Consider the following 21,567-nt stretch of genomic DNA (forward strand, 5'->3'; position numbering starts at 1 on the left):
CCCAGGCAGCTCTCGAATAGACTTTGAAGTTCCGCTACTAGTTTGTAAATCACCGAATGGTTTCGTTCCTCCATAAATGAGCGAAGAGAGAATGAAGTCTCTCGGGTCTGCAGACTTGGGTCAGTGAGTGGAGCCGAGAGTCCAAAGCAACATGGTGAAGCAGCATAAAAGGCGTTATGCTGCATACAGAAGTTAAGTCAGCCCCATATCCATGCGAGTCCACAGCTGCAGCAGCGGCAAAAATGTGCCTCTGTGCCACGCTTGAGGCAGAGATTGCTCGCCCCGCTCTAACGAATCCGTCCGCATTCAGCGGGCATCCTGGGCAACAAGCGCTCCCGTCGTCAAACCCACGGGAGTCCGTTCAAGACGGCGCAAGGGTGGGTTTTGAATTTGCTCTTTTAGAAGAGGAAAAGACGTAGCAGAGGAGTGAGTGGTTATATGTTTTTACCACTGATTGACCCAAATAGAAAGATTGATGGAAGCTGGCTGTCTAGAAGGCTCGAGTATTTGGGATATTGGAGTCATCGAGGCATGAGTAGAACGAGGGTGACCTCTAGTGCCAAAATGTATGCTTGATAAACGATAGTACCTCTTTGCAAAATTAATTGGTTCTGCAAGAAATTTCTTAACTAGAATTTTTTTTTTTTTTAAGTAGAGACGTGTTTTCCATGTACCGGTAAATGCCCTAATCCGTTCCAAGCCCCCCCACGCCCCAAAAATAAATTCAGACATGTTTCCTAAGCTTAAAAATGCATCAAATTATGTACCAATTACAGGTCACAATTACATTATTGCACAATAAATGAGAATTGTGCATAATTTAAAATACCAAGAATAACAAATAAAAATCATGGTCATCGTTGTTTTTTGCCCTCTTTAGTTCATGTTCTCTCTCAGAAGTGGTTTTTGCCTGGCGTTTTGTAAAGAAGTCATCCAAATACGTTTGCTTTTGTCAACTGTCAATCCTTTGAAAATGTCCAGGCAAACATCAGCATAGTGAGCGACCGCCCGAATGGTGAACACTTTTTCTGGGTGATTCGCATTTACGTAAAATTATCGGAATGACTCATGGCCCAAGGGGCGAATGACGAGGACGCTGTATCGATTCACATCTATCTATTTATCTATCGACACATACGGTAGGGGTCCCTCTTAGCCAATGGGATGCCAGGAAGATGCTCGATAATAGCCAATGGCAGAGCAGCTCTAAGTATGTTGCGTTCAGGAAACTCAGAGCTGCGAGTAGCAGTCCAGACTGTATTTTTTTATCTTTTGAAAATTCTTTGACTCTTTGAACTCTTTGAAACTCTTTGAAAATTTCGTATGAAGAGACGTTCGGAAGTAGAGGTACCACTCTATGTCCAAGCAGCTGCCAGGTAACAATGCAGGCCGACGTCGCTTTAAAAAAATAAATAAATAAAAATAATAATAATAATAATTCTGGCAATTATCCTGTATTTTCAAGGTATTTATAAGCTATGTGTCGTTTGGATTTTTGGCAGGTCATTGAGAGGTTTTTCCATTGAAATTGCTTATAAATGTCCGAGTTTCAGTCTCCAAGTATGAATGTCCTCGATTTGGATAGGCTGTCAAGTAAGGAAATGTTTCATTGTAGAAGCTGCCCCCTACTGGATTATGTACCTCCATCACTCCACTGACTACGAGGATGACGACAGAAAGGCTTTGAGGAGCAGGTCGGATGCGAGGCCGGGCGAGATGTCCCCCCGGGTGACCCTCTCCTCCAGGCAGGGCAGGGCTTCCCGGACCGCGGGGTGATGGCGGAAGTGGGCCAGGACGTTTTCCTGGATCAAGGTCCACATCCACACCTTTTGCTGGGCCCGGCGGCGGCCCTGCAGCTCGCCGCTGGCCAACATGGCCTGCTGGTATGAGCGCATCTCGGCCCAGACCTCCGAGATGCCCTCGACGCTGTGCGAAGAAGCACGCACCACCTGAAGATAAGAGGGAGTCGCAGTCGGGAGACGTCCGCGTGAAATCAAAGCGGATTCCAAAAATGATGGCGGATGTCTGGCGTGTTCCGCCGGCTGCCTTGCTACACTCACGTCCGCTTTTGTAACCTTGAGGTGATTGCGCTTGACTTTTATATTTACTGTCTTCACTTTTGGCGTCTTGTCAAAATAAAAACACTTTCCTTGGAGTCCGGTCATTAGTCCTGTTGACACGTTTGATTAGATTCGACATTGAGGTACAGATAATTAAGTCTGACTGTAACCCTGGCTCAAACATCTCCAGAAATTTCATTCAACCTGTCATGACACGTGAAGCCCCCCCCCCCCCCATTACTATTGGTTGACCACCTTAGTTTTAAGATCATGCCTGAGTTTGCTTTTTGATCGCAAGGAAATAAATTGAAAAAGGTAAAGGTGCTTCTCTTTTGTTAAAACAGGAACCCATTTGCTGACATATAAAAGACGTGAAAGTTGCCAGTGGTTTTAAAAGCAGAGTTCCACATCCCCGCAACTATTTTAGAGCATTTTGACTCATTGTTCAAGACCCACAGAATATTGTGTTCTGTGCCAAAGAGTGGACACACTTGTTTGTTTGTAGCCTTTTCCATTCTTTTGTAATCAAAAGTAGAACATTGGTTAGTTTCACCAAAAATACAGGTTTCGGACAAATAAAAGCGGAAAAAACAGCTACTAGCCACAAGCCAGAGGATGAAATTCACTGTATTTGAATATGGAATAGCGACAGTTACCCTTATCAAAAATGTTTAGGGTAGGAACTCCAAATACAAATACATGTAAAACTCACCTTGGGGTTCCAAGACCTGGACTGCCTCCGGAGCAGCTTCATAGCGCTGGTGTATTCCGCCTGGATCCTCCTGGCTGGCACCACCAGGTCTCCGTCCGACTTGGTCACCACCACCAGGTCGGCCCTCTCGATGATGCCCCTCTTGATGCCCTTCAGATTGAGCCATCATTTAGATCAGTAAAATCGAACCAGCACGCAAGGGACAACATTGGGACGATACCTGCAGTTCGTCGCCCCCTGCTGGCGGAATCAGCAACACAAACATGTCAACCATGTCCGCCACTGCAAACTCTGACTGGCCGACACCTGGCAACAAGCGAAACGCATTTGATGATGTACAATTTGAACGGAATCAACAGCTGGCTACAAATATGCCCATAATCGAACCGTTATGGGCTATGTTAAGAGTGAGGTTCCTGCCAAGACGTACAGCCACAAACTCAATGACTACAATTTGAAATTGAACACCGGCCAATTACGAGAAAGCCACTCCAATGCTGGCACCGTGACCGGACATAAAACAGAGACGCGGCCGGTTGTGTTGACCGTTTGTCCAACAGCCGTATACTGCTCGTCGTACCCACAGTCTCCACGAGGATGACGTCGTAACCCGCTCCCTCGCAGAGGACGATGGCTTCATTGGTCGTCCTGGTGACGCCGCCGAGCGTCCCTGATGTGGGCGACGGGCGGATGAAGGCATTCATGTCGCGGGAAAGCTCAGTCATGCGGGTCTTGTCACCCATCAAGGAACCTGCAAACAGGAAGTGAGTATAACGACCGCTGCAGGTGACCCAAAGAATAACCCAAGAATCACTCCTTGACTGGCCATAAATCATATTTTGTTTGGATTAGAGGTGCAACGATTAATCAACAACTAATCGATTATCAATGTATTTGGATCGAATTATGACAATCGATTAATCGTTTGAGCCGTGATTTCCAACCGGTGTGGCAGGGCGCATTAGTGTGTCGGGGGAAATTATCCAATTTCACTTATAGGGGAGGTCAGGGCACTTTTTTTTTTAACAACAATATGGTCTATGTGGTCTTGTCTAGTCTAAACACAGTACAGTATTCTGATTAATAACGTGTTTGCGGAATATAAATTGAGCGGAAAAATCCATCCATAGTCAGCGTCAGTTGTTTGAGTTTTATTTTATTTTGGGCAATTCTCTATTGCAGAGTGACTGTTCTAAAGGAACCAAACGAGCGGTCTTTCTTTAAAATGATCTGTCATTATTAGATATTGTGTGTATTAAAAGTACTCAGTGGTATTAGGTACTTAAGAGTTGAGAACTCATACTGGTCTGAAAAAAGTGCCAGTAAACATCCTTAATAATACCTTATCAACATGTAACGTGTGTACCACATGATGCGGAGACGTTACCTCCCGTCGTGCAGGATGACGGATCAACTGCCAGCACTGACACTTTGTGTCCACGTCCCGTCAGGATCTTGCCCACCACTTCAATGAATGAGGACTTCCCGGCTCCTGGAGGACCCGAGAGACCTTTGAAAATTGTGAATAAAAACAGAAATGTCTCCTTTTATATCCAGATTTTTAATATCACATCTTTTTAGATACTATATTTCTTTTATATTAGTACAGTTTACACACCTACTCTGAAGGCCGCCGGTTTTCCACCATTGCGGCTCTCCTGCTCCCTCCTGAAGTCCAGGACCCTCTGTAGCAACACCTGGGCCAGCTCCTTCTTCCGCGGATGCTGCGTCTCCACCAGCGTGATGGACTCTGCCAGAGAAGCCCGTTGACCCCCAATGAGGCCCGCGTAGAGTTTATTCAGCAGCGTCTGCTCAGAGCCGCTCAGGTCCTGGATGTGCTGGTTCAAGGCTGTGCTCTCTGCCCGCCATTGTTTGCATATGTGATTGGGTGGAGTCTTGGGGTGACACCGGCAAGATTTGGTGGCGATAATGTGACGGAAGAGCGGGGAATGTAGAAGTCTCATTTTATCTAAGACAGAGGAAAGTCACTGAGTTTAAAGAAAAACGGAACATAAAACCGCTGAAAGAAGTGAAAATCCGGCACTTTATGACGTCACTACATTGATTAGCGAAAGCGTCGCAAACTGTGGCATTGTTTCAGCTTAAAAATCGACACATGTAAAGGAACAACAATATGACATAAGCTCGTACCGCTTAGTTCATCCAAGAGTAAAATGTTAAATTTTAAAGTACGCAACACATTGATGTTAAGTAAGAATAAAACTAAATATAACACTGACCCCAAGCCGCGATCCATAGAAGCGTTATGCTCATGTAGTTCCTGCTTCCGGCACTGACACTTTCTACTTCCGGTGACTTCGACAAACTTTTTTTTGGGCCTTCAAAATGACAAACATACATATACTAAATCAAACATAATGCGGATCTTACATTTTAAAAAGAGTTAAAGTATATCACGTCGTCACTCAAGGATGTTGTTCGGGTCCTTGTGCAGTGACGTGCCTACATGTCCGCCATCTTAGTGGGGGCAATGCTCTCATGAAAAGCAATTATCAGCATTCATATTAAATCACAACTTGATTTTTAAATCGTTTTTCATGACATTCAAACCTTCATCAATGCCTTTTGGTTGTCACGCCATGCATAATCATGAAATGCACTGAAACTCAAACCGGCATTTCGTGTGTGCGCGCGCTCGTGTGTGTGCGTGTGTGCACGCGCGCGCACAAACGCACGCACGCGCGCAGACACGCCCACGCATCTCCCGAGGAAAGTCTGCAAAATTGCTAAACGGTAACGTTGTCTACCGACAGGTGGCAGCAGATGACCACTTTTTTAATGTAGTATTGTATTTGTTAATGTTCTGTAATACACGGTGAGTTAAATTTCAAAGATTGATATGAACCCAGCATTAGATCATTGCGAGACGATTTCAGTGATATTAAGTGTGATTTTAGATATTAAATTCTAACTCTCAAAAAGTAGATACAATGCAACGATTTCTGGCCAACGTCTTAATGCAAAGACAAACGGCGTCTACATAATAGATGTGACCTTTTTTGTTCAGTCCGAGTTTCAAACCTAATCTTTGTCCCATTTTCGAAAGGCTGATGTCATTCGAAAGCTTGCTAATCACAGAAACAGACAACATACTTGCATGACTATAAACTTATAGAAAGCCAAAGTCCAGGTTTACAAAATAATGCTTAAGACCCAACCAGACTTTGCAGATGGCGGCAGGTGATGTTCTGTGGTTGAATTTGGTTCCAAAAAGTGCAGGGAAAATCGATTGTTTTGAGTTAAGAATATGCAAACACTCCATAATGCATACTTCATACATAGCTTGTGTCTTTCGTCCTGTAATTAAAACATGTACAGTATATATACATACAAATACAGTATACATTGACAAAAATACAAAATACTGAAAGAAATGATTTTTAATCCTCCACTAAAGTCTTGATATTCATGGAATAAAATTGCTTTTTGTGGAGTTTGACCATACCAAAAAAAAGTAAAGAGTCTGCACGTGAATAGTGCAGACAAAGATACAAAATAAAAAATGAATGTAAGGAGTACATTGTCAAACAAAGTAAGAACAGAGTAGTTTATTTTTTAAAAAATGATATGGGTGGACACGATTGTGTATTGAATTAAAATTGAATATTTTCATGTAACAGACATTGAAAACACCAGTCCATGATGCGTCTTTACTTTTGTACTTATGCTTCCAGAAACCAAACTATGCATGGCCAAAAATAGACAACACAGCACCATAGTCTAAACGTGAATAAAAAAAAACACTATTTGAACCCAAGTCCATGGGGTAAAACATTAGTGTAAAACATGACAAGCAACATTTAAGTTATTGGCGGAACTGTATTTTTTTTTCCCGTGAAATAAACCATCTGCCCCACCTCGCCCACACGCCTACTACCTCCACTCCACCCCTAAATTTCCCAAGTATCTTCTTGAGTGATTGAAATTTCATACAGGTCACCCTTGGAGTCTTTCTTCCAAATTCGACACCAATGTCTTTGCAGTGTAAGGTCCGACTGACTGCAATTCCAGAGACCTGGAATGTCGCCCCAAAAATTATACCGGTAGTTACAACGCATTTATAGAACCACGGTTCCACCAAGCGGGACGGTTTGGTTCAGACAGCTTGGAATGGTAAAACCTGAGTTGGCCTTTTGTGTCGAAAGCAATTGTCCCTGTGCAGATGTTGTACATCACATAAGATCGTTGTTACTGTCCAGTTGGTGCGAGGCAGCCATATCCTGCTTGGCTGGGTTCGCTATGAAAGGCAAAGGAGGGTGAATGCCAGGGTTTTTACGGTGTGTCAATGAAGCTTTTCTTGATACCGATGCCGTAAAAGAAAGCATGTTGCTTTGTATTTAGCGCTGTCTTGAGCGTGAGAATTCGGAGACCCCCCACACTTTGAAACGCACACTACTGACACAATGCTACAACAGTGACTCTGTTTTACAACAATACATAACAATATTTATCATTCACATATGTACCTGTGGATGAAACAGCCACGCGTGCAGTCTCTGCCAAAAGGCACCCGATGTGAGTAGCGCGGACGCTACACCCAGCGAATGGGGGCGAAGCAGTCTTCCACTCTTGACTTTGTTCTTGCCCACTTCCTTTCTATTTAGCGACCATCAAGCCATCTTGTGGTTTCATAAAAATGATACGGTACAACATATGCAATGCCGTGATGACCGCGGCGGCTTGGTGGTCACCGCTTTCAAAACGTGGAGGTCGGACGGAGTATGTGGATGCGGGCATGCAAAGTGACGTCGACAGGAAGAAAAACATTTTTTGAAAGGAGACCAGTTTGGGGACGCCTGCGCTCACCAAGAGTGTGACGGTTGGATTATTGGTGTTGGTCACAAAGATCAAGTTTCTTCCAGTTGCATCATGCTCTCTTTGCTCACTCGTCTCCCAGTCTGTGTATGTGCCCACTTCACACGTCCTTCAAGTAGAAAACCCATGCAATTGACAGATCCCAGATCAGCCACTTGTGCTTCAATCAGACGGTTTATCTAACGAGGCAATAAGGAGTCAACCGATCTGGGATCTGATCGTCTTGCTACTTGGACCCCCCCCCCCCCCCTCCAAAAAAAATAAAAACGCTGTGCTGACCCTGACGGAGGTCTAGGACACGGACGATATGGGGTTGTGGGGAGAACCCATCTGCGTTAGGACCTTGTCCAACCACTGGAGGGGGCCGTGGAGGTGGATCTCGATCCAGCAGGGGGTGCTGGTCACATCCTGGCGGTGGTACTCGGCTCCCCAGCCCTGAAACATCACCGCGTCTTTTTATTGACCTAATTCAGTACAAAATGGATGACTTACAAGATGTGTAAATGCAATTCCATACTGTGTCATGTTTTGTGAAACAAAGTGGTCTGTAGGAAGCAGCAGATTTGTTTACATTTTTCGTTGTAATCTACAGTTGACAATATACATTAAGGATGACTCCACACCGGTGTGGCAGAATTATGCTGTGAACACTTCACAAAATATGAAGTAATTGTCGTAGATACAGCAAACTGTCTTTCACATTCATTGCTGTTTCATTTGCCTTCACCTCGTGTTGAAATCAACATTACAATTGTTGAAAAACACATGAGAAAAGGGCTTTGAAAATAAAATGCAAATCAAAGCGTAATTTTTTTGTAGAAAAATCGCAATTTTTCATCTTCGCTCAGCCCTATTTTCATTGTTGATGTGCTAAAGCCACACATTTGTTTGCATTAATATTGTAAACCGATGTAACAGCTCACTGACCTATGTTCACCCCTCAGTTATTTGGTACAACTTTGGGAAGCTGCCGTAGTCAATACTTCATACTAAAACGTCCGCAACTCTAACTGAAGTAGATCAATTAATTGATTCAAAAACTCGCGGGGGGAAAAAAACCGAAATCTCAATGAGATTGTATTGCCCAAACTGTTCCGCCCTAAGTACCGACCTTGACAAAGCTCATGCGGATGGTGCACATCTTGGTGAGCTCGTAGACGGCCTCGAAGCCGTGGTTGACGGACTGGGCGAGCAGCTCGGCGAACTCCTGGTTGTTGAAGATCTTCAGGCTACAGCCGCTGGGAATCTTGCACACGGTGGTGGGATGGAAGCCGTGGTGGTAGTTGCAGTTGCGGCTCTGGACGAAGATGCTGCTGTCGCTCAGGCACTCGGCGTAAACCTCGCCGCCGACGTAATACAAGTGGACGCCTGAGCGGTGCGCAGGAATAAGACCGGTCGATATACGCCGAAAATCAATTTGCTCACACTGTCGGCACTTCAGTTGACGGCAATTTGACTGGCCGTTGCGCGGCCGCGCACCTTTGCCGATGTGCCGCCGGGTGTTCTCGATGGTGGAGTTGCGGTTGACGTTGGAGAGCAGGCCCAGGCAAAAGCGGTTGCGGTTGTTGGAGGGATCCGTGAAGCCGTCCACCAGCACGCTGGTGGACGAGGCCTGGAAGGCCTCGCCGACGCGGTTGTTGAGCTCGTAGTAAACAATGGAGCACCAGTGCTTGGGCTCCTCGTAGGCCACGGGCTGCACATCTGCCGCGGAGGACACATTCAGAGGTCGTGAGCGGAGCCGCGCGCACACTCACGGAACGAGAAATTCTATCTTGGCCGGGCTCGGCTCAAAGATCTTGCTTGACGCTTGACATGAGGAGTTATTGAAAAGCGACGGACGGGGTCTTCTTGTATCCTCTTCTCAACTGAGCTGAACGAGGACTATTGTCCAATCTGCAATGACTGTGACTCTACAAGGATGAGAGCTTCATGGGCTGAGCTTTGGAGGCGAGGGGTGACGGGAGAAGGATTTTGAGAATCATACAGATCTTGTCATAAATGTGGCTTGCTACCTATCCTAACCATGACATCAGAACACCTAAAGACCTTTTTAAATATGCTGTGAATGTCGATGATTCTTGATCACCTGCCCGGTTGCTAGTCTCGATAGGCAAAGGCGGCACCATGAGGTTGGTGTCCATCGGCAGGGGGCAGTCTTGAGTCATCTGCTCCTCCGGGGGCATGTAGGCAGGCGGCGGCGTCTCTGCATTACAAAAAAACAGTTAGATGTCGTGTGGAAGAAGAGGCGGCAAAGTGGCCGCAAAGGACTCACCCGGCATCTGGAACGGGCTGCCAGGGTCCGAGCTGGATGGTGAATGCGGGAAGGTGGCGTTGCTGCCCCCGCCCGGTGAGCTCGGGAAGCTGTTCCCAGGCGAATGCGGGAAGGGAACAGGATTGGCGAAGGACTCGGGGAAGGTGGCGTTCTGGGGCATGTGCGGCTCGTTCTGCTGCAGCGGGTTGCGGAAGCGAGGTAGCATCGTGTGCTTGGCGTTGAACTCGCTGTTGCGTGGGACCAACACGGGGGGTAGCACTGCAAATAAAAAGGAGTCAACGTGGGTGATTTTTCTTTTTAATCCGCAGAATTATCAAACAATATCAAGGCTTGCAGAGAATTTAGCTTCGTTTATTTAGTCTCTTTAAAAAAAAAGCACCTTGGTCGACTGTTTGGGTTGTCGGCCTCACAGTGCAGAAGTGCAGAGTGTGGGTTTTCTCCGGGTACTCCGGTTTCCTCCCACATTCCGAAAACACGCATTGCAGGTTAAAGGAACACTCGAGTTATCACCGAAAATGAATCGCTTTTTGGAGATTTTAAACATTCCCATCTATGGACGACTTAGTATTTGCAATTAGCCTAACATACTTTTTTTTAATATATGGAGGAGGAAACGGCAAGTTTGGAATCAAGATTAAAACGGAAAACCTCAAAACTGTGAGGCAAACTTTCTAACCACTCAAGAGGTGGAATACTTCCGCCGTGCGGCCCATTCAGGTATAACGCGCACAAACCATTGCACTAGCCCCCGAATCCCCCCCCCCCACCCCCTTGCTTGTGCCTAAACATTGGTGATAGATGAACAAAACCCTGTTGATTCTGCACAGTGCACTTTTCATTCAAAAGCTTCAGACGGCAGGACGACAGCTGAGGCGGGATTTCGTGCAGGTTGATTGACTGGAAGTGTGTGTGTAGGCATGTGTTACGTATGCATGTGTGTGTGGGTGGGGGAAGTGTGGACAGACAGGTGCGCTGAGGGTTGAACCACCTCCAACCTTCTGCTGCTAAAACAAAAAGTGTGCAAGGCGGGCAGCAAGTCTTTCCGCCTATTGTGCAGGGATGGTGGCGGACTTCCTGTTGCAAGGATCCTCCCAAAGGAGAAAAAAAAAAAAAAAAAGAAATAAAACCAAATCTTGTGTTTGTGCAGAGGATCAAACAGGGTTGGATATGTCGCACAGATAAACCGGTCAATTTAGAGATTAAATAAACATCTTTGTAAACATGTCGCACTGGGTGAATCACATGCTACATTTTCCATATTAGCCAATCGATAATGACTGATTTGCAGAAAATGACGTGGTTGGAGTTTGCTTCCCATTTAAAAAAATATTTTTTTAATCAATGGTATATTGAGTGCAACTTTTTGTTTTGATTTTTGCCATTTTATGTTAACTGTTCTTTTGATGGCAGCGCAGGCACCTGCAGCGGCTCCTCTCTCTCCTGTGGTTGAGAGGAATGCAATTTCATCTGTGCTGTATGTCACACACTTGACAAAATAGTTGACTTGAATTTCTATTGATATTGATCAGATGTCTATCGTCTATTGATATTTAATTATTGGTCAGCTCTACGTAATGGCATAATCCATTTTATGACTAAACGATATCAGCGGGTATCAGATGTAAAGCGGTCTGTTGGTCGGGCAAAAAAAGGATCATCTGTGCATCCCTGATGTGGATCGTTTGTGACTGCTTTGGTCCATTTTAGTCCACTTGTTTGTGCTACGTGAGAAACGAGGAGCAAACGACACAAGCTTTGACTTCAGCTCCTCGCACTAGCCACCTGCAGCTAGCCCGCTACATGCACGTCACTCGTGATGAAAAAAGGTCGTTTTGGAGAAAGCCACGAAAGGCCACACTGACCTGGGCTGTCGACACGTTTGTAATGATAAGGGTTGATGCACACGTCCTTCTGCTTGGAGCCGAAGGGATACTCGCAGCACTCCAGCGCCTTGAGCTCGTGGTGGGACTGCAGGTCGGGCCAGCGCCACACGCGACAATAGATGACGTGAGGCAGGCCTTTCCTGTGGGACACCTGCAGCCGTCCGTCCAGGGAGCGGGGGATGGTGACGCAGCTGCTGGGCTGGCCGGGGCAGCTCAGCGCACGCTCCAGTTCCTCCATGGCGCCCTTCTTCTTCTTCAGCTTCTTCACCAGGGCGTCCACCGCCTTCTCGGCCCACTTCTCCTCCTCGTCGCCCTGCTTCCAGCCCAGCAGGCGCTTGACGGCCGGGCTGGTGAAGGAGAAGAGCGAAGTGACGTTCATGATGGCCGGGGCTGCCCTCACGCCCGCCTACTCCGCTGGGGCGAAAGAAGGTCGGAGTGGCGGGGGGAAGTCCAGCTTCAGGGGAGAATCGCTGCTGAGTTTTGCGGGGGATATTCCTCAGGTATTCTGCAAGAGGAAATAATATCGATCAGCTTTTTTTTTTTTAATATTGATGCCAAAGTTGTAGGGAAATGCAAAAATCAAAGCATAGGGCCCAACCAATATGAACTTTTGAGCCTGACATCAGTGATGAACCAGCCCATTAATTATAAAATTGTGGTCTCAAGGCTTACAGCACAGGTGTCAAAATCAAGGCCCGAGGGCCAGATCCGGCCCGCCACATCCTATGTGGCCCGCAAAAGCAAATTATCTGTCAACTTCCATGATCCTTGCTTAAATTTGTACCAAAATCTCAAACTGCCCTACGTAATAAATAACGGTGACATTTCGCAAAGAACAAATACCGTATTTTCACGACTATAAGGCGCCATTAAAAGTCTAAAATTTTCTCCAAAATGGACAGGACGCCTTATGGTGCGGAGCGTCCTTTATATGCGCTGAGTTCCAATATCTGACTGACAGCCGACACGCTGTTTATATAGAGAAAAGGCGGAAGTGACTGTGGCCAGGCATGCGGGAAAGAAGTCGGCCAATCGGGGAAGGGTGGGCGTGTATACATACATATATGGAGAGGGGAGAGAGAGAGAGAGAGAGAGAGAGAGAGAGAGAGAGAGAGAGAGAGAGAGAGAGAGAGAGAGAGAGAGAGAGAGAGAGAGAGAGAGAGAGAGAACAGGCAAGGGTGGGCGTGTAAGTGGACGTCACGCTAAAGGGATGCCACAAGCAGGCACCAACACCTGTATAGAGTGTGGCAATGTGCATTGTTGCAAAACAACTCCGGTTTTGGTTTCTAAGAACCCCTGAAAATAAATTCGACAAAGAAACACGCCTACGAAGCTCAGTTCAAACTTAAAGCCACCGGTTATGCTTTTGGCATGCGTGCCCATCTCACAGCAGCAGTGAAAAATCAAGTCAAGCAAATGAACTCTGAGCTTGCCGTTATTCCCGGAGGCTTGACTAAAGAACTCCAACCGCTGGACATTGGCATCAACCGGGCGTTCAAAGTAAAGTTGCGAACGGCATGGGAACAATGGATGATCGGTGGCAAACACAACTTTACAAAGAGTGAGAGGCAGCGCTTGGCGAGTTACGCCACAATACGCAACAACGAGAGGGAACGCTGCGTTTTTGATGGATTACGGTACTTGCACAATTGTTCAATTCTTTCTACACACACACGCGCTGCCACCATGTTTCGCTCTGTTCTTTACTTTCAAATGTGGGAAAGCTTCACACGAGAGAAATGTTGACTTTGCTGTTGCTACTCCTTCTTTCCGCTCGGCAATGCGTAGCAACTCACACTAGCATGTGATGCGTTCAGTGACAACTGGGATGTGCAGTCCTCTGCTTCTGATACAGAGGACGAGGACTTTGATGGATTTCTTGGTGATGATTGATCGAAAAACGTGAGAACATTGTACGATGGCTAAATAAAATACACCCGAACTCGGTTCTGCTTTCGTTGACTTTTTAAAAACGTGTTTTTAGCTTGTATCTGTATGTCTTGGCATGCTACCGTATGCTTCAAGCTAACGTGTTAGCGTGCACGCATGCATGCCGTATGTTTAAGCTGGCATATGTTTTACCACTGTAAAACTGCGCCCATTGGTACAGTGCGGTCTGCACATGTGTAAAATACAGAAATGTCACCCATTAATGAGAGTGCGCCCAATCGTACGGTGCGTCGAATACTCGTGAAAATACGGTACTTGACTGATTTCAAAACTAGTGAGCCATCTTTTGTGTGTCTGTGTGTGTGTGTGCGTGTACTAGTAATAAATTGATGTGATGAGGTTTGAACCTTTATTCGGTTTCACTGTCTTAACGGCCCTCCAAGGGAAGACGTCACTCCAAAGTGGCCCGCGACAAAAATGAGCTTGACACCCTCCGGTTTACAGCAATAAAAGGATGAATTACAGGCAGAGTATTGCAAACAAATACAGACTGCAGGATCTTTTTCACTTTTTCGAGCAAGTCTGTCTTGGTTCGAGATGATAAGTTTTTATCCCCATGACTACTTTTTAACTTATTGATCCGCTGCCTTCTTATCGCTACCTTTTTTTGGGGGTTCATCCCATCCTTCAGTCTCCAGGCATAACCAATCAAAGCAAGAATAACCAAACTCAAGCGTAACGGTTGCAGTGAGGGTTCGAACCAATATCAGAGAGGTCGAAGGTGCAAAATAATGTTCAATTGAGTCATTTCTACAAGGCCATTAGGAAAACCGTTAAGGGGGGGAGCTTATTGACATTGGAGTCTTTTAAAATTCAGTCAGTTTCGTCCCCGGGGGATTGGGACTTGTTCACACTTGGAAGTGGGCCCCGAAGTCGTCGTGTAATAATCGCAAGACATGTTTGAGTGGTAACCCCTTTCAGTGGGAAAAGTGAAAATTCTGCGTGTTGAAACACACACGTGAGAAACCTTTGGAAGAGCCGTCGTGCAAACACAGCAGAAATAAATGTTTGCGCTTGTGCATTTACTTTAATTCATTCCTGTTAAGTGCAAAGCCCTGGGGGGCGGGAGTGTGCGTGCTGAAAAATTAAAATTCCCCATGGGTGTCTTACCTTTGTGGTATTTTTACGTGTGATCTTTGTGCTTAGCATTTGTTTTCGACTAATTTGTTTGCTGCTACTTCATCCCAAAACGCCTAGTGGGTCTTTTGAAGACTAAATTGTCCGTAGGTGTGAATATGAGTGCACTCTGCTTCTCGCCCAATGTATTAGAATAAAAATAAGAATAAGAAAAAATAAAACAGATGGATGGTGGGGATATCACACAGTAGCTGCAAATATGCCACAGTGATGTTTTTCAAACAGGCAGAGGCTCTACTCGTGCCACTCGAGTTATTTTAAGCGAAGGTTTTGCTGTAAAATATTCGACCGCGTCTCATTGAGATTTCAAAAGAATGCTATTGAGTTATCGGAGGAAGTTAATGTCCAGCGAGCGGCCGGCTGAGGAAAATATGAGCTTCAGCACCGCCGACCGGCAAACACTCGCCCCACGTCGGACAATAAGAAGGAAACGCGCGGTTAAATTTGTCCATTCGTTTGTCTCCCGGAGGAACCATTCACTCGCGGGTGGCGGGGGCGGGGGCGGGAGGACGAGGGGTCCTCTAGCAAAGCTTTTAAAAGAGAGCGCAAAGCTCTCTGTCTTTTTACGTTTTCTGAAACCGCAAGCGAGTGGATAAATGCGCAGAGCGTGACTCACCAAGTGCATCGCTGACAGTAAAGCCTGCAGTATATTGTATTTCCCGCCGGCAAAGAACAAATAGATCATTAAGAATGCCCGGTTAGATATTCTTGGTCCCCTCAGATTATAGGATTAAATTTCGATCGCTATCTTTGTCGGACAGCACACGGGTAGACAACATGGCAATGACAAAGGCGGGGGGGGGGGGGGGGGGGGGCAATAGGGCGGGAGCAGGTGCTTTTTACGGGGATGTGTTGGTCACTTGCTAAAAAACAAGCATCCGGACAGGAACATTAGACAGGAACTTAGCCCGGCTTCCAAAATGACTGTACAGTGGTTTATCTAACAGAGTTGATTCTGTACAAACTCACAAAGGCAAATGTGTGTCAGTAGTCTTGGCGGGAGTGCGTTTGCCCCCCCCCCCCATCCCCCACGACCTCATTCAGAACAGATGCTGAACACAGTAGGAAAAGGTGGTAAAATGCCTACAGGGGGGTTTGTGACTACAGTATCGCCACCCCCCCCCCATCCCACTGCCACCGCGAATATCTAACGTGTGCTAATCTGCCGCCGTGGAGCCACAGGAAACAGATGTCGTGGTTGAGTCTTGGCGTCTGTCATCACCATCACAACAACAGCATCGTTTCCTTCTGCTGAGCGGTGCAGGATTTTCCACAGGTGCAGGATGAAGCGTGCGGGGTCGGGGGGGGGGGGGGGCTTTTCTCTTGTCAAAAGGTTCAGACATTGCTGAACACTGCTGAAAGCGGCGACATCCGTGCTGCCATTGTTTGATTACCAGTCCAAGTGTTAAAAACAAAACCGAAGAGCGTCCCGTATTTTCCGCACTAAAAGGTGCACCTGAAAGCCTTGCATTTTCTTAAAAGCTCACAGTGCGCCTTGTGTAAGGTCATTACGGTAATATGTCGACCCCCAAAATGCTTCCTTGCTCGAGACATGCTGACAACGCAGAGTTCAAAATTAAGGCGATCGGTTACGCAGTTGAACACGGAAATAGAGCAGCGGCAAGAAAGTTCAATGTTATAACTTGCTGTTGGTTAAGTGACAATGTCGCCGCTGCATTTAATACGTTTTACTGACATGCGATCGTTGCTTTAATATAAATCAGGGTGTAGTGCAGTATAGTGGTCAGTTGGCATTTCTTTGAGCATAGCTCCATCTAGTGGATGCATTGTAGACTGCGTCTTATAATGCGGTGCGTCCATTGTATGAAAAAAAAAATTGACAAAATAGGCCATTCATTGAAGGTGCGCCTCATAATCCAGCGCGCCTTTTAGTGTGGAAGATACGGTAATGAACACCGTTGCTCTTGTCACACAGAATGGACAAATCCTGTCAAGCAATCAACAGGCTAACAAAGGCTCTTTATCACGTTCATTTTTGTGCGCCACATGAACATGTTTGATGTATTTCAGACGGGAGATTCCAACAAAGGGCTGCGCTGTAACATCTGGAGCGCACTTCCGTGTCCTCTATTGTCTCGCTACTGCAGCTGCCAGCCATACTCCGAGGGACATCACCCGCCCTGAGGCAGTTCAGAACATGTGACTGCAGGCTGACTTGAAGGCCCCCATTAGGCTTCGCCGGTGTTATCTGAGAAGCATTCAAAATGTAAATGCGGCATTTTTCGCCTTTTCTAGATTTCGACAAGTGGGGTTTGGTAATTTGGCGCAGAGCGTTTCACACTGCTCACACCGACAACTCGTACCAGGGTTTTTTGAAAGAGCACTCGACCTTGAAAGGGGTAACCGGTCCACGCCAAATTTCTGGTGAATCTCTGCAAAGGTCGACGGGAATTGCTTACATGTGAAGGTATGACCGTACATTTGCTCCATAGTTTGTTGGGTTTTTTTCATTTCACTTGAGCATGGGCCTATCTGAAGCTTGTCCGTAGCTCGAAGCTAAAATTAAACCAAGAGAGGACTCTTAATTAAGTTCCCCTAATAACAGCTGACATTCCGTTTCTTAAATTGCTCATTCATTCATTCCTATAGAAAGTTCCCAATGTGGTAAATATCAAAATTTTGCCACCTTCCGCTTTAACCCGTTCAGGGACAACGATTACTACAGTGGACAGATGATCATGTTTTGAGGTTACGGCAAGTTGTCAAACTCAAGGCCAAGGAGCCAGATCTGGCCCGCCACATCATCTTACGTGGCCCGCGAATGCAAATCATGTGTGTCAATTTCCATGATCCTTGCTGAAGTCTGCACCGAAATGTCGAATTGTTATGTGTAATAATAATGTTAACACTCACTCAAACAATAATGTAACAGACTTTTATAATTAATTTGACTGATTCCAAAACTGGTAATCTATCGATTTGTTGTGTACGAGTAATGATATGGAAACATTTATTTAGTTTCACTGTCGTAACGGCCTTCCCGAGGAAAGATATAACCTCAAAGTGGCCCGCAACGAAAATGAGTTTGACACCCCTGGGTTACAGGGTGCATGACAGGATTCAAATGCGGAACTGGTACACTACATGCTCATAAGCTTTGTCAAGGCTAAGAGCAATTTGACACGGTTCAGTTGTACAGCGCTCCAAACCACAACCACAACAATTAGCATATTGTCAATTAAATAGCTCAGGTTTGGCTGCTTGGCGCACGCGAGTAAATGTTACACAGATGCCCTAGGCGGCTGCGGCCTTCCTTGTAAAAGCAGGGGAACACACGGTCGCATTTATTCAACAACCTCGTAAAAACACTTGACATTTGCTACAGCTCTCTAGTTCTCGCTTAGTAGGTTGTACATTTTGTTTGTGGGATTTCCGTGACGGCCTAAAGGCGAGCGACTGCGGCTAATGGCCGCGCGGCGCAACACGGTGTGTTTCCACCACCGGGCCGCGCGAGCCCCGTGGATCGCTTTGCACCGCTCCGTTGTTTGCTAATCAATTTAGGCACAGCCCTGCGCAGGACAATGAGCCCCGAATGATGCGCTGCAGTCACCCCCCCCCCCCCCCCCCCCCGGGGAAAGTAGAGGAGCGGACGGCGCGTTATAAAGAAGCTACATTATTTATCAGCAGGGTCCTGGACTGGGCATCCATTAGTCCGACCGCTCAATGGGGTCACTGGCTATAAATTGAGGAGTGCAGGAAGAGAGAGTGAGGGCGGCAGAAAGGCTTTAATGCTAAAGAGAAAGGGAAGTAAAGTGATAGCGACACTAATGACACACATCTTACACACTCAGCGGGAACACGACACTATCCGGCAGTCTCGGAAATTAACTCATTCAGTACCAGCCAATTCTAGACCAAGCCTGAAAAGACGTTTCAAAACATCTTTGGGAGTGAATGAGTTAAGACCCTTCAGGCAAAGGGCCGGGCGATTGTGGAAAATAAAATAAGCACCGTTACTTTTGATATGTTGAAATGATGATCAATAAACACGATGAGTCATTGATTTCAAAACTTAGAACCGAAACTCAACTCGAAGAACTTCAAACAACAAGCAGAAAATAATTGAGCAATAAGTTAAAGAATCATACAAATAATAGTGATCTGGATCAGTCAATAAAAATAAATACCTCCCGTTCCTGTTGTGTGCTGCCTTGGCTTCCTAGGGGGAGTGTCGTATTATTATTATTATTATTATTAAGATCAATAGAGTAGAATAAAGTCACGATTGAAGTTTATTGAGATAACTCATTTTTCACACAATAGGAAGAATATATGCCTACGATTAGTTTTATATTGCCTGTCTATACATATTTCTGCACCAGTTGTATGTTTAAAAAAATGCTTACATTTGAATACATATCCTTCAAAAACTATGCTAACTTTCTATTAACCATTGACTGGTAGCAGTACACCTGTAGATGGTTCTTAAACAAAGTACATCTTCGAAATAACTCTTTGCATTATGATTAGTTTTGTTGAAGCTAAAATACCGTTTTAAAGTTTGTTTGATATTAGGGGATTTAAAGCAAATCTCAGGGGAGGAATAAAAAAGGAAAAATAAAAAGCGCAAAACATTATTTGAACAATAGCGCCAGCATCATCATTTTGTTTTTTTCGAAGTGAAAGCGGGTTTAACAAATCAATGAACACTGAAAAATTATCTGACTGCTTTACCTTGTCCATCAGAGAGCTCTGCGTTAAAAAAACAACAACAAAGAAAAAGGTGAATAAGCACAGCGTCTTCTGTTCTGGCTCCCATCCTTCAATTTTGCTTCATCCGTGTCAACGACGACCAAAGCATGATTAGCCTTGACTTTGATTGGGGGTCAACCCACAAAACTATACAACACATCAGTATCAAGCGAGCTTTCCCAACCATGCTTGGCCACCCCCGACGTGGGAGTTCACGTCCCTTTAGTAGGGACACCTCAACGTGACACATGGCGGCATACCCTGTCATCTGGCAAATGTTGTGACTGCCTCGCTCCATGTTGGAATGCTACTAATCTGCAGTGGAGTGCATTTTAGTCAATGTTTTATTTCACATATCCCGAGACAAGTAATCAGGATTTTGGCCACAACGGAATGACAACTCAGTAAACGAAGGTCAAAATGCAGGTCCTTTAAGTAAGCTGATACGCCATCTTCAATGATGTCAGTGCTCACACACTGATTCACTGACACATGATGAACACACACACACACACACACACGGGTGCTTTAAAGTGACAATAGATAGGTAGATAGATGTTTCTGTTAAAATATAAGGCTTGACAAATTTTCATGTTGGCATCCATTTTGTGTCTGAATAAATTTGATTGATTACTTTTCACGTGAGCATCCATTTTGTCCTTGTTTGCAACTATTCTATATATCAAGATTTTCCAACACTGATCCAACAGAAGACACAGACGTCACGGAGATGACTAAATCAAGTTTATACAACTCAAAGTAAAAGCGGTATGGGGTTGCTTAATTGAGTGTCGTTTAAAGGTGTTATGATGCTTTGAAAGTTTACCTGGCAGATATTCAAGTGACTTTATCTCGGAAATTAGAACCACTGTTGTTGACGTTGCTGTAGCAACATTTAAAATTAAATCGCACATAAAACGAGGATGAATGTGGAACTATTGGACGGGGTGAAAAAAGGAAAAGTTTTGTGTTGTTGCCGCCGCTGGGAAGCGTTAACGCTCGACTCGGAAACAAACGCAGCGCAAATGACAAGTAAGAAGGAAAATACACATTAAAAGTTGTTTGAGGGTGGTTTAAGTGTCATAAAAACATTTAAAAGAAGGTTGACGTTACCTTGAACGAGTGTGGAAGCAGCAAGCTGGCTCTCTCCTCCTCACGGCGGCGTGATGTGGCCTGGCGTCAGCGAGTCGCGGGGCCTCATCACCCTCCGCCCGGGCGCCAGTATCACGCCGCCCGGGCCGCCTTCCACAATAACAAGACCTACTTTTTTTCCATACGCATCCCGAAAGCTTCTCGGTCTCATTCACATCGTAAACGTTATGCAACTTTGGCTCTCACTCGTGGCAAAGTTTTTAGTGGTTGGCCTCGTTTTGGAGTTTTTTTCACCCCTCCCTATTTCGTAGCCGTTTTAAAAACAAACATTTCAATGTGGGATGAGCAGTCTTGTGCATGGAGCGCCATGTGTTTTTTTTGTCTTGTTTTTTCCCTATTTTCAAACTCACATGGAATTAAAAACGATGCAAAGATAAACCCAGACACCCTAAAATAGATATGTGGTGTTCCCTTTTTGGTGTTTTCATTTCTTATTTGTGTGTCCTCTACTACAGGACTCTTGATAAAAGCTCGGTGGCCCACGGACACACTTTGCCCACTCTTGCTTTATGTGGAGCCATCCAGATGGATAATGTGGGCGAAGTTTTCGATATCAAGAGTGAGAGACTTCTTCAAAGCATCTCATTAATAATGCAGGCTAAAGGACGAGGGAGCGAGTGCAGCTTGCCTTGGGAATGAGCTAAATCAAGCCACATACGTGACAAGACAATCTAAACTTATTTGGCACACTCTTATTGCATTCCCAATCAAATAGTTATATAACTTAACTTTATTGGCAGTGTGCATCAAAAATGTGAGTTTAGGAGTAATCTCGATGCATGTGGAGGTGTAATCGAATGACATGCCGGATAGATTGACGGCGGCGTATCAAAGTTTCATGAATAGACATGA

General features: G+C 45.5%; 2 protein-coding genes across 4 annotated transcripts; both read right to left on the reverse strand.

The window, feature by feature from the left end:
• Window positions 1-1,316: 1,316 nt before the first annotated feature.
• Window positions 1,317-5,110, reverse strand: mmaa (metabolism of cobalamin associated A). The gene is made up of 7 exons (XM_052083678.1): window positions 5,013-5,110; window positions 4,391-4,741; window positions 4,160-4,282; window positions 3,353-3,523; window positions 2,993-3,078; window positions 2,773-2,922; window positions 1,317-1,949 (listed from the first exon to the last, which is right to left on the reverse strand). Exons 1-7 carry the CDS (start codon window positions 5,044-5,046, stop codon window positions 1,659-1,661), a joined length of 1,206 nt encoding a protein of 401 aa, XP_051939638.1. The 5' UTR covers window positions 5,047-5,110; the 3' UTR covers window positions 1,317-1,658.
• Window positions 5,111-6,326: 1,216 nt separating this feature from the next.
• Window positions 6,327-20,831, reverse strand: smad1 (SMAD family member 1). Of its 3 annotated transcripts, XR_007965971.1 has the most exons (8): window positions 20,677-20,831; window positions 11,743-12,268; window positions 9,881-10,138; window positions 9,695-9,811; window positions 9,088-9,309; window positions 8,720-8,976; window positions 7,260-8,043; window positions 6,327-7,030 (listed from the first exon to the last, which is right to left on the reverse strand). XR_007965971.1 is itself a non-coding variant. In XM_052083674.1 (7 exons), exons 2-7 carry the CDS (start codon window positions 12,140-12,142, stop codon window positions 7,900-7,902), a joined length of 1,398 nt encoding a protein of 465 aa, XP_051939634.1. In that variant the 5' UTR covers window positions 12,143-12,268; window positions 20,677-20,831; the 3' UTR covers window positions 6,327-7,899. The 3 variants fall into 3 exon arrangements, 2 of the variants coding, with proteins under 2 accessions (XP_051939634.1, XP_051939635.1); XM_052083674.1 differs by having other exon boundaries at window positions 6,327-8,043; XM_052083675.1 differs by lacking the exon at window positions 20,677-20,831 and adding an exon at window positions 15,467-15,610 and having other exon boundaries at window positions 6,327-8,043.
• Between the last annotated feature and the right edge of the window lie 736 nt (window positions 20,832-21,567).

Source organism: Hippocampus zosterae, chromosome 13, assembly GCF_025434085.1.
Source record: "Hippocampus zosterae strain Florida chromosome 13, ASM2543408v3, whole genome shotgun sequence".
In the NCBI taxonomy this organism is placed as follows: Eukaryota; Metazoa; Chordata; class Actinopteri; order Syngnathiformes; family Syngnathidae; genus Hippocampus; species Hippocampus zosterae.

Coding starts and splice junctions, on each gene's coding strand:
- mmaa (XM_052083678.1), bottom strand. CDS start 5,046: ATGAGCATAACGCTTCTATGGATCGCGGCTTGGG. Junction 4,742..5,012: donor TCTATGGATCGCGGCTTGGG/GTCAGTGTTATA, acceptor CCTCTGTCTTAG/ATAAAATGAGACTTCTACAT. Junction 4,283..4,390: donor ACCGGCGGCCTTCAGAGTAG/GTGTGTAAACTG, acceptor CAATTTTCAAAG/GTCTCTCGGGTCCTCCAGGA.
- smad1 (XM_052083674.1), bottom strand. CDS start 12,142: ATGAACGTCACTTCGCTCTTCTCCTTCACCAGCCCGGCCGTCAAGCGC. Junction 9,812..9,880: donor CAGCCCGTTCCAGATGCCGG/GTGAGTCCTTTG, acceptor TTTGTAATGCAG/AGACGCCGCCGCCTGCCTAC. Junction 8,044..8,719: donor TCCGCATGAGCTTTGTCAAG/GTCGGTACTTAG, acceptor GTGATGTTTCAG/GGCTGGGGAGCCGAGTACCA.